General features: G+C 40.8%; 1 protein-coding gene across 1 annotated transcript in view; it reads left to right on the top strand.

Annotated features, from left to right (window-relative positions):
- The window catches only part of SV2B (synaptic vesicle glycoprotein 2B), a 28,025-nt gene extending 24,569 nt beyond the window's left edge, over positions 1-3,456 (top strand). Inside the window, exons 11-12 of the mRNA XM_085308740.1 lie at positions 2,232-2,391; positions 3,273-3,456. Of these exons, the coding sequence (XP_085164866.1) occupies positions 2,232-2,391; positions 3,273-3,456 (344 nt within the window). The remainder of the gene's footprint in view (positions 1-2,231; positions 2,392-3,272) is intronic.
- Positions 3,457-16,077: the final 12,621 nt, after the last annotated feature.

The following is a 16,077-nucleotide window of genomic DNA, read 5'->3' as shown; positions in this document are numbered from 1 at the left end:
ACACATATGAATGCAAGCAGAGTAGGCTCAGGTGGAGATGAGTCATTCCCGTACCAAATGGAGCAGAAAGGTAAAAAGTCTTGAGGGTGAGGCACCAGACAGCGACTGAGAACAATTTGGTTCTATTTCTGTTTCTGCAAGTGATCTGCTCTGTGGCATTGGGCAAGTTATCTGCTCCTCCCACCCCCCTTTTCTGTGCATCTATGTCATCTTGCTTTTTTCCTTTATTTTGACTTTTATGTCAAAGCCTGTGTGTTTACCCAGCGCTTAGCACAACAGGGTCTGAGCTGCTGTGGGACTTCTTGGTGCTGCTGAGTTAACGCTGATGTCCATAATATTCTGTACAAATAAATGAAAGACTTTGCTTGTAGCAATGAATATTCATGAAGATTATTTGCTGTGGGTGTTTGGCAGTGCAGGAGTTCTCTCTCTTAGGTTTCTGATTTCCAAATGAAATACAAACAGCTTGAGAGATTATATAGTAGATTAACTGACCACATTACAGCTTAGAAAGAGAGCCACCTTTAGTCTGACAGGACTGAGTTCTCACATCATAAATTTCATGATTACTTTGGGTGTTTGTGGTATCTTTTTTTCCAAGGTTCAAACCTTGCTTTCTAGACACAATGGGGATCATGCCTTGGGAGACAGACAAGTGAGTTTCCTAAAATGAGGGATATGGTTGAGGTGTTAAGACTGAATCATTCTCTTGAGCTCACTGTCTCTCTCTTCTAAGAGTTTAATTAGCTTAGCCTGGTGACCACTGTTAGTCAGATTAAAAAAAGCAAGCAAGATGACCCCACATATGTGACAGCAATGTCCACTGCAGCAAAAAAAAATAGGGTTCATGTAATGAATTTGGGGAAGACCCAGAAAAAACAGAGGGTTTGTGAGGAGAAAAAAAAATAAAGCTGAAAGAGAATCAGATTATCCACCTAGCAAACATGTCAACATTTCAGTGTTTTCATCTGGAATTGACATGACAGCTGGAATTCAAAATGCTTATTTCTTCTACAGAATGAAAAGTACAAAACAAAAATTGGTAAAGACATGAAGGAACGTTTCACTATGGAATTCTTAATTGACACAGAGCCTTCTGGCATCCCACCCATACCAGCCTGCTGAACACATTATTTCTGGTCAGCTTAACATGAAAACTGATTTTCTCTTTTGTGGAATGTGCTTCACTGRGACTTCAGTTCAGGTTTCTCACGTTCCATTAAACCATCTCCTGTGATCTTCTGGTGTACCTCCTGTGATCCTCATTTGTACCTCTTAAGCAGAGGCAATATTCCCAGGACACGGTGTGAGATGTAGTTTGGCCAGGTGGTATGGAGCAAAGAGAATATGGAGTCCTGAATGGCAGCTTTCCATAGCCTGTGCACTGCAGAGACATACTATCCAAAATAAAACACTTTTGTTGCAGTTTAATATTCAAATTATTTTGGTCTGTGTCAAATTAACTCAAAAACAAACAAGTAAGCACATAAATTCTTTGGTTGCCTGAAATACTTCAGCAACACAGAACTTCCCAGTGGAAGATATTCTGATTTTGCAAACCTGCAATTCACCTGCATYTTTCAGGTGAAAATTCCCAGTTAGGGAAGAAGGTAGTGATGTAGCCACTAGTAATTCTGAATCTGAACTGTAGCTGAGCGTGAACACTCTCACTTTCTCCCTGAGTGGTTTTCATAAAATTATAGCTCCTGTGCAAATGTGCCATGAAATATAATGATATTCTTATAATTAAAAGAGACTTCAAGTGCTTTATGCAATTGAGTGTAAATCACCCTAATTGAGACTAGAAATGTGTCAAATGATTTGAATATGATATGAATTGCCGTTCTTGACTCAAAGCTCAAGTAGAAAAACCTTCACAATGATTCTTCCTCACTGACTTTCATGTTTACTTGTCTCTGTTCTTCCTGGGTCCATCTGGGAGTCTGAGATGCTGGAAACCTGCCTGGAAAAGCCTGTCTTCAGAGTGTCTATATAGCAGGAATATCAGCAAGATCAGATGGTCAGATGGATTGAGAACATTTTCAGGCTGGTTTCCAACATCAGAGAATAACAGAGAGGCAGTATAAAGGTATTTTGGGAGTTTTGAGGATTGTGTTCATTTTGGGGGTGAAACACTGCCATTTGAAGGCCATCTTTATCAGTGGTGAGGCTGACTGGCCACGGATTGGGGGAACTGATGCTAACATATTTTTTTCTTGACTCTCCTATAGGTGGTTCAATGCTGATCTCTGCAGTGTGCTGCTTCTTTCTCTTTTTTGGCAACAGCGAGTCGGCAATGATTGGCTGGCAGTGCCTGTTTTGCGGGGCCAGCATTGCTGCCTGGAATGCCCTGGATGTGATCACCGTTGAGCTCTATCCCACCAACAAAAGGTGCTCAGTGTATTCTTTCTCTTCAGTCCTTACTCTCTGATGTTGGCCTTTTGCTTCTTACCACAAAGAGACAAGATACGTGTAGATGCAGGAGATGTATTTTTTTATTTTAACAAATCCTTAAGGGCTGGATAGTGCCATAGCTGTGCTTGATCAGCACTGACATTTGCAACTGTAACTCAGTGCATTGTAGCTTGTATTCAGGAATTTATGTGGGCATATGTAAATTATAGGCAGATAAAATATGGATAATCTGTCATTTCCACAAAGATGCATGGAAGTCTAGCCCTTCAGACTGTATCCCCCAGCGTCTTGTCATAGCTGATCACCATAACAGCCTTCCCTTCCACAACCTGAAGACAGTCACACGCACAGAATGATTTGGGAAATGAGGTACTGCAGAAACTTTTGGGARCATGTGCTATAAATAAGATCCTTTCTGGTAACATCTTTAGAAGCATTTTCTGCCTCTTTCAGGCTGCTGAGGAGAGCCAGGAGGCAGTGTGGTTTCAGCTTCTGGGTAAAGCAGGATTTGGAGCGGCCAGGTTATTTCTCTGATGACAACTCATTCCAACCAGTGCTTGCAAGGGCTTTGACAAGTTCTAGAGCAGGTTGTGTCCTGCTTTCTTTTTGGATGACAAAAGCTGTCATAGTGGACAACTCAGGAGCTAGGGAGAAGTTGAGATAAAAAGGAGAAACAAGTACACACATACATTTTCCTCATTCACACAGACATGAAAAACAATGTATTTAGTTATTCTGGCTGGCTTTGTTTACCAGGAGTGTAKCCTGGGCAACATAAAAGTAAGCTACTGAGATCTCCTGCAGTTCTGYTGAGACCCTCATTCCAAACCATTGCTTTCTGCTTTTCTTCTCCACAGGGCAACAGCCTTCGGAATTCTCAATGGGCTTTGCAAGTTTGGTGCCATCCTGGGGAACTCAATCTTTGCCTCCTTCGTTGGGATAACCAAGGTGGTTCCCATCCTTCTGGCTTCCTCTGCTCTGGTTGGAGGTGGCCTGCTAGCTTTGCGCCTACCAGAGACTCGAGACCAGGTCCTGATGTGAGCAACCGAGACCAGGGGGATGAGGAGGGTAACGCAGAAGAAGAACAAAAAGAGCCAGGCTTAGAAAAATCAAAACGTCCACTTGTACAATGCTCTGTTGATACCTTGAAGAGAGGGGCAGGGGGAAAGAAGAGCCCGAAGGGATAAAACCTAACCCCTAATTTCTGACCCTTTTAGAGCTGTGATGGGCGCATGCAGCTATGGCACACACTTTGCAGAGCTTGGCTGTTTGTGTTTAATCTTACCTACACTGGGGAGTTCTTGAGGGTCTGTCTTTTCCCTCTCCATCCCAGTGTAAAGACAGAGGATGCGAACAGCTTTGTGTGCTTGTGCGCTAATGTGGGTGTGAGTGCATCCGATGGGAGAACAGATCCTGACCTGTGCACGACTTTGCCGCATTGTGAGATATTGCCTGCCTTGCCAAGCTCTCCCTGGCACTTCGTAAAACCACACTTGGTCATGAAAGGCAGAATGGGAGGCAGTTAACAAACCAACTCTAGGTGAGATCCAGCAATAGGGACAAGAGCTCCAAATGCAACTGGTGACCTTAGTGCTCTTGATTTTGGGGTTACTATCTAAACCCACCAGAAAGAGTCCTGATTTCTGAAGGCTATGGGGATGTGTGCTCAGCTCTCTCAGAAGAAGCCGGGTCTCAAAGCCCTTTATTGTCTTCACTCGGGCATGCAGAATCACTAGGCACTTTCCAGGTCTAGGAGAGGTATATATATATGTATATACATAATTTTATACATATATATGTGTGTTTGTGTATTTACACATACTTGCATACATAAACACACTGAAGTGATCAGCCATTGAAATTTGTAATTTTTCATTTTTGCATCTTTAAGAAGACTTTGAAAGAGACACTGAAACTTATCTCACTGAATCAAGATTATCTGAATGATGACTAATTTAGAGACACATCATTCTTCATGGCCAGACACCAAATATTTAAATATATTGATCACTGGGAGTTTATATTTCTGTGATGGTTAAGATTTTTTTTCCTACAACCTTTCTTGGAGGAGAAACTGATAAGACATTGGAGCATTCACCAAACCAAATRTGTACATATTATCTTGTGTAAATAGGGGAGTTTTTGTCTAATATCTAGAATACGGTAACTAAGAATTTACCAGCATTTTAGCCATATTAGTTAAAGGATATGATGTTTGATTTTCTTATATATTTGGGTCTYGCTGAAACACTCTAAGCACAGTTACTTACAGCCATTTAACCTGTTATACGGAGAATGCACACAGCAAGCTTTCACTGTACAGAACATTAAATTCTCTATTAAATTTGATAGTTAAGCTTGATATCCTGTAAAGATCATTTTAAAAATTATATGCCCTTTTTATCATATGACTTCAGTTCTGTTGCACCTAGAAGCAAAATGARTTACCCATTTTTTGATATATTTTCTTGGTAAGCAAGAACAAAATGCATACTATTAAACAAAATGCCAACACTCACAGATAATTCTAATTATAGTCTCCTACTAAACTGACCGGAAACTGTCACGTAATGCAGGGATTTTTGTCTCACTAAGATGTTTTGTGGCATGAAAAGGTGTTTTATACTTTTGTTAACAATCTTCTTAATCATTCCTTGAAAGTTTTTTTTTTTTTTTTTTTTTTTTTTTTTTTTTTAAGAAAACAAATAAGGCTAGAGAGAAATGTCTAACAACATCACTGCTTTAGTTGCCTTCAGCTTGCATCAGGGCCAGCCTCAGACAGCTGTGGAAGTCGGTCTCGGCTGTACTGTAGAGGACAGAAGAAGGGTACAGAGTACCACTAGATMACAAGAAGCAAGTCCTTGCCAATGACACAAACTCTCTAGTGAGCATCACTCTTTTGTCATCACATCTATCAGGGATAAGCAGTTACAGAGCAGCTAGGCTACAATAGGCTATTTGGGATTTTTGAGATTTATGAAACTGATAAAATCATAAGCTGTTGTARTAACTAGGCTTATTATGCCTCATTTCATCATTTTATGGGTAGCTTAGGGACTTATTTGATTTGCCTTCAAAACAGCAAGGTTTATTCTCTAAGGTAGGAGTGAGTATAATTATGTCCTTTCAGTCTGGCACAAGTTCACAGCTTCTGTTGAGAATCACAGCCCAGAATGTTTTTTTTTTCCTTCCCCCCATTCTTCCCCCCAAGAATGTCTGATCCCTTTACATGCTGAGAAGCAGCTAATTATTTCAATACTAYAAAGATCATCATAGGCTTTATGTTCATTCATCTTGTTGGGCTGCTCATGCCAGTTACCATACTGTATTTGGGAGAAAAAAAAATAGTTTGTTTCATCTTCTGGACTACAGTGTTGTGCTGCTCTGTGATGCCAGAACTCATCTTTATTTATTTTACTAATCACTGTTAGTTAGGTATGTATCCAGTGCTGAGACAGCAAACATGACTATTTGTGTTCTCCAGTGACATTGTATAATGACTCTAATGGCATTATTTATTTTGCAAACTTCTAAATTAATTTTCTGAGATGGAGGAAATTGAAGTCTTAAGGAGAGAGAAATGGTAAGGTAATATTAGAAAAGGTTATCCAATCTTATAAGCCTTTCTTCTTTACAGAATCGCGCTTTCACAGAGTCTGATTCAGTAAACTTCATATTCAGGACATTAGCTGGGATAAGGTAAAGAGTAATAGGAACTTGCTGTCTCTGTTACCCTGGCTACCCACATGAATAAATAGACCCTTTACACCTCTGCAAATGCATGGTTCAAGGGCAGAGGATGTTATCCTGATAATGCTCATATTCCTGACATTTGACTAGTGAGTTCATGACCTAATACAAAATGCAAACACACATTGCAGCTGGTAACATGAGAGCCTGGGAAAGTCCAGTGAGRAACAAAGACAGCAGAACAGAAAATCTAAGGGGAAAACACATAACTTAGCGTTAGATACCTAAAAGTTAGCTAGGTGTCTGAATCTGAGCTATTCAATTGGGTTCCCATTATTCTCAGTTGAACAAAATAGGCAATATGGGACCTTTCTCAGAAACAATGCTTAGGAGGAGATAGGTTGCCCTAGATGTCCCTTTTCCTGTTCTTTGATAACAGAAATATCCAGAGTAACAGCTCAGGTTCGGGCATTTATCTTTGTGATGCTTGTGCTAAGGATGATGACTTCTACCCACCTTCAGTGTAAGCAAGACATGGCMAGTGCACCAAACATTTTTTGTTGTYCTGGCAGTGATCCAGATTTGTCTAGGTGTCACACTACTCTCAAGAGCAAAATATTGGGTGCAGTCCTTCAGCACCGGCTRTGTTTTGAGTGTGGATCATATGCTAGGCCGGGCCCAAGCCACAGAGCCCCAAAGCACTGGGCAGGAGATTTATCATTGGGTCACCTCTGATGACAAATCGACATTACACCTGCAGTGCAAAGACCAGCATGTCTAGTGGTTCCGCCTGCCTACTTTTGTCACAGTGAACAACTTTCTTGTCTTGGAGATTTGATATAGTGGACAGAAGAGGAAAACTCCTGCTGATTAAAGGCCCACATCACTGACAACTCCTGCAGAGCACTATTTCCTTGGGTTCATGAATATTASTGCAAAAATGGCACAGAGGATGAAAAGACAGACCTGCCTTAAATCTCAAAGATCTCTTCTAGAGAGSAGCTGGACTTCATCCATCCATGGCACTGTTGTCCAGTCATTTAGCCAGGGACTTTGTGGCATGGAAAAGATGTCTTATTGTCTTTATCTGTACAGCAAAGTTACAGTGGGTCACAGGAGCAGTTCGTTATGGGTCTTTCAAGCACCCAGAAACAGCCATTGGAGGAATGGAAAGCATTATTATTATTATAAAAGACCCAAAGTATTACRATTAGAGTTTTGCCTCTTTATATTCCTGGATGGTTTGACTGTTTTCTATGTACCTCTCGTCTCGCTTTGGTTATGCAGGCTGCTTTTGCTATCACCTTTGGTTCTGCTATGTCATATTGGTGGTGCAGCTTGGGATTGGGTAGATGACCTCCATGAACACATGATCCTTGTCCCCTTAATATGCTGTGTGATTTATACATGGCAGTGTATGGCTCTCTTAGACCAGAAAAGGGTCACTGTTGAAAATTGAGCCCAGAGTCAAACACTCTCCACTCTGGGGAGAGGTCAGGCAGCTAGATATCACTTGGTTACACCAGTGAGTAACTATTCCCTGCCCTTGGGAGCCTCCCAGCTCCAGGGAGGGGKTCAGGCTGCATGGAGCTGAGCTTTCTATAGATGTGAAGGTCTCTCCCAGGTCCTGCTTTAAGATTTTCAGCAATATAGTTTACACTTAATGCTAGGGAAGTTCTAGGTCCATTTATGTCGCCTGCTTATGTCATTTGACTCTTCAAAGAACACACAAAACCTGGGACCATATTTTTAGGTTTATGTATATTTGAGACCCATGCATTACATTTCCATTAACTTTCTCCCTCAGTTTCTCACCTTCATTTTAGCAAATGATGTTTTTAGAAAGAATCAAGTCAGGAAACTGTGAAGGAAACTAAAAAAAAGAAATTTCTTTGATGTATTTAATGCTTGTGCTGTCTAAACGTATTCACATCGTAAGTTCCACTGTAAATAATACCCAGTGTTGTGCATTAATGAAATGTTTCATTCAGCTGTTCTGCTGGCTGTCTGTGTGAAATAGCCAGTTTCAATTCCTTGTTTCCTTTTTTTCACTTGAAACCTCTTTTTGTTTTCTTTTCATTTAATCTCTGTCTCATTGTCACTGGAAAGTGCAGCTGTTCCAATGGATTTTGGTTTTGTTCTGTCTGTCACATTAAAAGACTGGAAGAAAAAGAACGCCACTTGCCGTGTTCATGTTTTAATGTGCACTTTGAGTCCTTTTAGAAGGGCTGTGGCCAGTGACTTTGTACTTTTAAAATGTGGAGACTTCCTCTGATGTTTGCTATGTGTATGTCCTTGCACTCTCAAACAATTCCCCTTCAGTTAGGTCTCCTTTTTACCACAACTCTATCACACTGTGTATTTCCTAACATACTACATGAAAAACTCTAGAGCATGAAAAGTTTTCTGGTGGAGAAACTTGTGGGATATTTTTAAATACCACAAAATCAGTGAGCCAAACTCTGTAACAGGAATAAAATACATTTCTTTTTGTAGCTAAGTGCACCATTTGATCAGAACATATACCCTCATCTGGATGTTTTTTCTGGGGATGTGTGCGCTTTTCTCATTTGCAGTTCTGTGTGTAAATCCAACTATCCACCCCATGCTTTCAGAGTAGGATGCTCAAGACTTGTGTGACATAAATTAAGTAGGAAAAAAGCTCATGGTGCAAACAGTGGAGGATAGTTTGGCAGATAGCTAAGCTGACCTCTGAGGTTTATGCATGAACTTCAGCTTTATGTAGTCTATAAAACGCACTGATCTTTCCTGACCCTAACTGGCTGAAAACCAGCATGGTTTTGACTCTAATTCAACTCTGGCTTGCTGGTAAGACATGTAGGTGGTTCAAGGTTCTTAATTCAGTGTTTAGTCCCCTCTTCACATACACTGCATATGTGACATACTAAGGCTAGTATTCAAGCCGGATATAAGGAATCATTTCACATTGAAAATGTCATAAAGTAAATGTAAGGGTAACTGAGGCATCAGGAGACTGAATTAGAGAGTTTTCCTCAACTTAGAGCCAACCAGGCCCTGTAGGATCCTGCRAGTCTCAGCAGGTTCAAGCTGCAGTCTCAGCAGGTTAAGAAAGGCCAGTAGCAATCTGGGGGAGCTGGTGAGGACTGATCTCAGGGGTAAGCTGCTTGCCATATATTTTACAACAGCTATTTCTGACTGCAGAATACAGAGCTATGAAGTCAACAGTTCATAAGCCCCGTCTGTGTATCCTGCCTTTATACAGGAATCTATGTATTAGTAACCACTATAAAAAGTCAAGAAGTGGGCTTTTAAATAAAGGTCAGAAAGATTTCCACTGAAAGCCTTGCAGGTGCTTTCAAGCGCTTCTTACTTCAGGCTAGCTGACATCCTGCATAAGGCTGAAATCTCAGTAAATAGGGAAATGCCATATCTGAATGTGAAGGAATGTTTTTTGATATCAGTTGTACATTAAAAAAAARACTAATTTTAAAGCAGGGCTCAGGAATGGGATTGTACAACATGGTTGCCTGAGATAGCATGGGATGGATTGGATGACCAGAAAGYCCTTTCTAGATCTGTGTTCCATTTTTTCCATATTGATAGTTTTCTCCTGACCATCTCCTGCTTCTCAGCATGTGGAGCTTCTGGCATAGACTCTCACAGCTACCAATAAATGACAGGATTCTCTGGATACTCAGGTTCAACTAAGCTGTCACAAAAGGTTTCTTGGTGGAGGAAAGTGTTTTCAGCAGCCACCAAATCCAGCAGTAAGTCTGGGTGATGCTTTTGAATTTTGAGGTGATTGGACACTAGGAATATGATTTGCATCACATTGGCCCTTCCTTTTATCTGTGATCCCACATCTCAGACCTTCACTAGATTTGGGACTTGAGACCAGATTTGGCAATTTGATTTCATTCTCATTCAAAAGCCATGGGAAGAAAGGCAACTTGGCCCAGGCACTTCATGCTGGGAGATGAAGCTCTGTTTTTCCAGCTTGTGGCAGAAACTGCTGGATTTAGGACATTCTGCCAATGTACCAACCCCAGTACAGCTTTGTGGTTGATATTAAGTGAGTTTGTATTTCTCTGATGAGTTTGTCTTAACAGATGTGTACAATACAAAAAGAACTAACCAAATCTGTTGCAGCATATTTATTTTTGGACTTTTTTCAATGAGTCAGAAGAATTAACTGAGGAATGTCACACAGTCTTCTTAGTCATGCTAATGAAAACAGGGCTTGCATGTCATTTTAAAAAAAGTTAGGCCTAATATAGCTATTACCCAACTTATCCTCAAAAGTTCTATTTGAAAAAAATGCAAATAAGATATAAATAAATTGCTCAGTACTTGTTTGGCCTAGCCAAACTTCTTTGTACCTACACGTACACATATGCATGCTTATGCATTTACACATCCAACTAAACTATCATGAATGACCATACTAATTCTGCCTCAGTTCCAGTTTTGAAATCAGTCTCAATAGTACCAGAAGATGGCAGCAGTTACACACAGAAGGGACTGCTGGCCTCTACACATAAGCAGCTGTCATGCTATTTGCACATGGCATTACCCAGGAGCTGCAGCCAGGGCAGGACCTCACATTAGGCACAGTGCCATGCAGCTACAGATCATACCTATCTTTCTTGGCCCTTTGGGGGTCTGGATCCTAAGACGGGGAGGAGCTAAGGACCTAAAGATAGCAATGATGATAAGGAGTAGAAAGCGAATGGAAAGATCACTGTCCATTGCCAAGGCTTTTGAAATAGAGATATGCAAATCTGAAGCAAAGTAAATGTAATTATGGTGAATGGATAAGAGAGTTTCTGCTTCAGCAACTTGTGCAATGATTTTCAAATTTTCTTGACTTGCAGCTCCTAAGTGTTACACAGTGGAGATGCAAATCTCTTGTCAAAATGTGGCTAGGACTCCAGTTGGAGAAGAAAAACTCCAAGTTGGACAGTGCCTTAAAGAGAGACTTTGGAACAARTCAGCATCAGCAGTAACTCCTCGGAAAGCCTGTTGAGGTGCTGCAGTTGATGCTCTGGCTAGACAAGCTCTCCAGCTGAGCTAACCATGGCTAGATGTCACCAGCACTACCTCACTGGTTCCTCCTTCTCCAGCCTCTGGTACAAGKGTAGCTGCCTCCAGTTAAGATCTGAGCTCTGTGTCTGAGCCAGAAACCATGGGTCCCATTGTGATGGGGTCTAGTACAAGAGCAGAGGGGTTTTATCCTTGGTCTCAGGCACTTCCACTCTGTCTAGCATGCTCACATCACTTGTGAATTCAGCTGCTACCCTCCCTCTACCCCCCAGGAGTTTTGCATTGATGGTTACTCTCTGAGAACCAGAATACTAGGTTTCCTTGGAAAGCTTCTGCTTCACTGTAGGAAACAAACACAAAAAGCTATCCAGTAAATACAAACAGATCTAATTATAAGGAGAACAAAGCCAGTTCTCAACTGGCTCTGTTCCTCTATTTTGTAACTCTGGCAAAATAAACAGAATTATGCCAGGGATGAAATATTTTTCATGAGGTTTCAGCCACTCTGTGGCAGACTGCCTCAGGCRGGACAGCAGCTGGAGCAGGCTCAGAGGTGGCTGAATGATTTCAGAAGAGGATGATGATGATATTTCTCTAGAGGGAGCCCTTTCTTAGCTTTGAAATCTTCTGCTTCAGACTGGGAAGAGAATATTGTACTTGGCCTTTCAAAACATATCTTTGAATGATAAATTCTGCACTTTTATCCTTTCTTATTGAAAGTTTACAATAAGTGGAATAGAAGAGCTTTGAAAACTTCCCAGCAGCACTGTTCCTTCTCTTACACTTCTTAACAACAAACTGCTCCACAAAAATCAACCACATACTGAGCTCCTAGGCCTATAAATATTTCAGAACAACTTTTTTTTGCAGCCCCACTTTGACCTTATCCAAAGAGATCATAGACAGTGCCCAGCTCTGGCTCAGACCAGCTATAGGACTCTGTCTGAGTCACTTTGTCTCCTTTATTGTCCCGTCTGTAAGAGGAGAAGAATAATGTCACTTTTGTGTTTGTCTCTGGGCAGGGGTAGATCTCTTGCTCTGTRTGTGATTACTGCTTAGCATAATTTGTATTGCTGCATTAGAGGCCTGGGAAACCTTCTTAGGCAGATTTTCACAGGTTTTGATGTGCCAATTACTGTCTAATGTCCTAGTGTTCTGTAACTCGGCTGAAATTAATCTCTGAAATTTCAACATTTTCCTATCCCACATCAATTATAGCAGCTTTCCTTTTTACCTGGTGCAGAATTAACTCAACATAACCAGCTTCTCTATCTTTTTAGGTCAAYGGCCAGTAGAAAACTTGAGGGTGCCAAAGGCTGTACAAGGAGAAAAAAGAAAATAACTTTCGGTGAATGTCACATCCAGTTCCTCTGGCAGAACTATGAGTTTGGTTCAGCGTCTTTCCACTATTCATTTATTTAAAGAGTTTCCTTCATTTGCCTCATCAGTCACTAACTTGTCGCTTAACGTCCTTGGGCCCAGACTCTGTCTTCCCCCTCCCTCTCTCAGATGACCTCTCCCRGCACAGTATGTAGTGCTCTGCCTTATCATAACAAGTTCTAGCACAGCTCTCTTTGTACTAGACAGATTTGGGAACAGGCCTAATTTTCTGATCTCAAATATTTAGAATTGTTTTAGGGCCTGATATWCCCCACTGGCAGTACTGGCTCTTGCAAATGTGCACTGTATACTCATAGATGGACACATAATGTTGTCACTGGGGAGGGCAGGGCTTAGGGTTAGAGACAGGGCGTCTGTCTCATCTACTATGCAGGCACACATGTGTCTGGCTCTGCTCTTGGAGGCCAAGCTTTCTCTCCCAATTCAAGTTTGCTTAAGTTATGCATTGAAGTGTCACAGCATCCGGACAGTGTAGATCTGAGATAATGTCCAATTCAGGAAGCATATTTAAAGCACTGGCCCTAAGTACCTACCAGCACTCCAGGAATGATTCTGAAATTACCAATCCCAAGAGAGASAATCTTTAGTCACTGCTGATCCAAATCCCTCAAAATCCCAGGGCTAAAGCAGTAAACTCTCAATGTCTTGTTACCAATCCATTGATTCACTCACTCTCTCTTTTCTCTTGCAGAATAACTTGTAAAGAATAACATTTCTAGAGTCACAGAGCTGAGAGATAGAAATGGTCTAATTAAGGTATCTGGTTTATCCCTCCTGCCAATGCAGGATTGGCCTCTTGTGTTTGTGTAATATTGGTTGAAAATAAACAAAAAGAAGTAAGAAAATAGATCACTAATTAATAGCAAAGGAAAGCTCTTCATGTCTGCAACAGGAGAGAATACAATCAGAGGAGCTCTAAATGAAGTTGTGTGTCCCTAAGCCATGATCAAGTTCATTGCAACCTTCCAATAGCTACTGGGGAAGAAAAGTTGTCTCAGGTATAGACTTCAGAGAGAGGATTTCACAAAGAAGAAGTAATCCATAGATGATGCAGGAAGATGTTAAAAAACAAATAAAAAATCCAGACTCAAAATAAATCCTTTTCTGGTCATTATCTGGTCTTAACATCAGAGGTTTTGCAGTTGCTGCTTCTCATGGTCATTCCATTTTAAACCCTGGGAGAAATTATTGTGTGGAAATTTTGACATCACACTCCATRGCAACACAAATATAGCCTAAACAAACTAATGATACTTGTCTCATACTGCTCCATCAACAGTACTAAGGTGATAAARCTCTTATCACCTCTGAGGGAGACAAACTGGGAAGTTTATATCCACTGTTTCATGGGTAAATGATGTTACCAGACAGGTGAAAGACTTGCTGAAGCTCATACTGTGAGTTTGCAGGGGAAACTCATAGCTCTTTGCTGGAAATCATGTTCACATGGCGAGAATGTTTTGACGAAAGGAGTCAATTCATTGACAAAAGGAGTGGCTTTAACAGCAGCTCCACTCAACCCCTAACTGAGGTGCAATTCAAAGAGTGAATAAGCCATGTTATGTCTATATCCTCTTTCTACTACCCTTCCTTTCTGAAGGCTAGGTTAAGACTAAGAGTCAAGTTTGCAGAGGAAGAATTTGATGTTGTCTGGGCCTTTTTGGGTGCACAGAACATTTTGTTCTCCAGAATTGTCTTTCTGGCACAAAGCTGAATCCTTGCAAAAGAAACAGAGCAATTTCAAATAATTTCCAAAAACAGAAACAACACAGACCAAAAGCTTGTGGGCACAAGATAGCTACTTGGAATTAAAGAAGTTTGCAAGCTTAAACAGGGTGGCTATTTTTGACAAAGTCTTTGCCTGAGTGCTCTTATGCTCAAAGAAGAGACTAAAACAAAAGCARTTATCTAGCTAATCAGAGGGCAATAACCCTTTTCTAGCCACTGACATCAGYTTGATATTAGGCACTGTAACGGGGCTTTCCAACAAGTTATGGCTTCTCCCAGTGCAACACTGATTGTGATGCAAAGTGAACACAAAAACCTCAACCTGAATCTCTGTCATGCACGCAAACTCCAAACCAGCCCTAGGCATGGGTGGAAGATTCTCTGAATGAAAAAAGGGATCRTGCTGGCTTTCTGGAAGGTTGACAGTTCTTTCTCACTTCAAAAGAATTTCTGAACCAGATCTCTGCTGAGATGATTCACAACATAGCAAAATATGGGAAAAGAGCTTCTGTCTCTTTTTCTTTCTCTCTGTTTTATCTCTTCATCTTCAAGTATAACATCTCTGAGGATCTACCTTGTTTGGTAGAACTGAAATCTGGCAACATGATCCAAGTGCAATACTAATTTTTACATGGGATTATGCAAATCCAATACATCCAGTCTTTGTAGTCCCCAGAATTCCCTTATCAGCAATGTAATCATTTAGTCTGAAATTCCTAGTGTATACAAGAGAGTGCCAGGGAAAGAATAAGGGGTCAGCTATGCACATCTCGGCCAGGTGTTCCACGTCCACAACACGGAACCAGTACAAGGTAAAATATTTATTGTACAACAGAGATTTCCACAGCAAACACTCTGATTTTCAAAGAGTAAAATAGGCATACTGGAGCAGGATTCTTCTAAGGGGCTAGAGGAAGATCTCCTGAATACGATTTTTGGACAGACATTTTTGTTCCTACCGTAGAAGCATTTTTCTGCTCCTTTCCGAGCCATACACATGCATAAGAAGAACGTATACTTCCTGCTCTGACGTAGCTTACTTTCTAATGGTGCCCTGTTGTCAGAACCTGGGAAGCTGTAGGTTACTGTATATGATATCTCTATAACCATCCAAGTACAGGAAGGCTCTCAGGTAGCAAAAAAAAAAAAAAAAAAAAATGGAGAGCTGATCTTACAACCCCGTTTTGCTGAGGTTCATCTGCAGGAGGAGATGTAGAGTGTTAGGGCTGTATTTGGTTTTAAAATAACCCCTTAGGTACTATTCTCTGCTACTGTTAGATAGAAGAGTTCCCAGGCTGCTTTAACTTACACCTGTGAGTACAACCATCCAAAGCATTAAAGCCAACAGTGGGGAAAATCCAAACTTTTGTGTTAGCTTGTTGTCTGCCCMTTCGCTGGTCTAGGGAGAGGGATAAAACATTAGAATCTTCTGTTCTGAGCTGCATAATCCTGAGCTACTAGTTCTTGTGTTCCCCTTTTCTTCTGGAACAAATTTCTGTTGCCTCATCTTAGACYTAAAAGTCCTTGATTGGGAGCCTGATTATCTGGATTTCAAAATGAGACATAGGGTATGATATTGCTTGTACCTATAGTCTGGAGTTCTGTCTTTCTTCCTACTTAAATTTGCAGTGACATCTCACAAGTGACTACATAATTTCTCTTTGGACATAACTTAGCTTCATTATTGTCATTGTTGTTATTACTATTCATTAAAAGGTTATCAAGGTAACCTGGCTGATGGACTTTTAAGCATTTGGCAATGACTCCTGCAAATCACAAAGACAAATGCATCTTCCAATCTGAAGCATAAGCAGAAAG

Source organism: Rhea americana, unplaced genomic scaffold (genome assembly GCF_003343005.1).
Source record: "Rhea americana isolate MKP2758 unplaced genomic scaffold, rheAme1 scaffold_28, whole genome shotgun sequence".
In the NCBI taxonomy this organism is placed as follows: domain Eukaryota; kingdom Metazoa; phylum Chordata; class Aves; order Rheiformes; family Rheidae; genus Rhea; species Rhea americana.
This window is presented reverse-complemented; position numbering and strand designations above follow the sequence as displayed.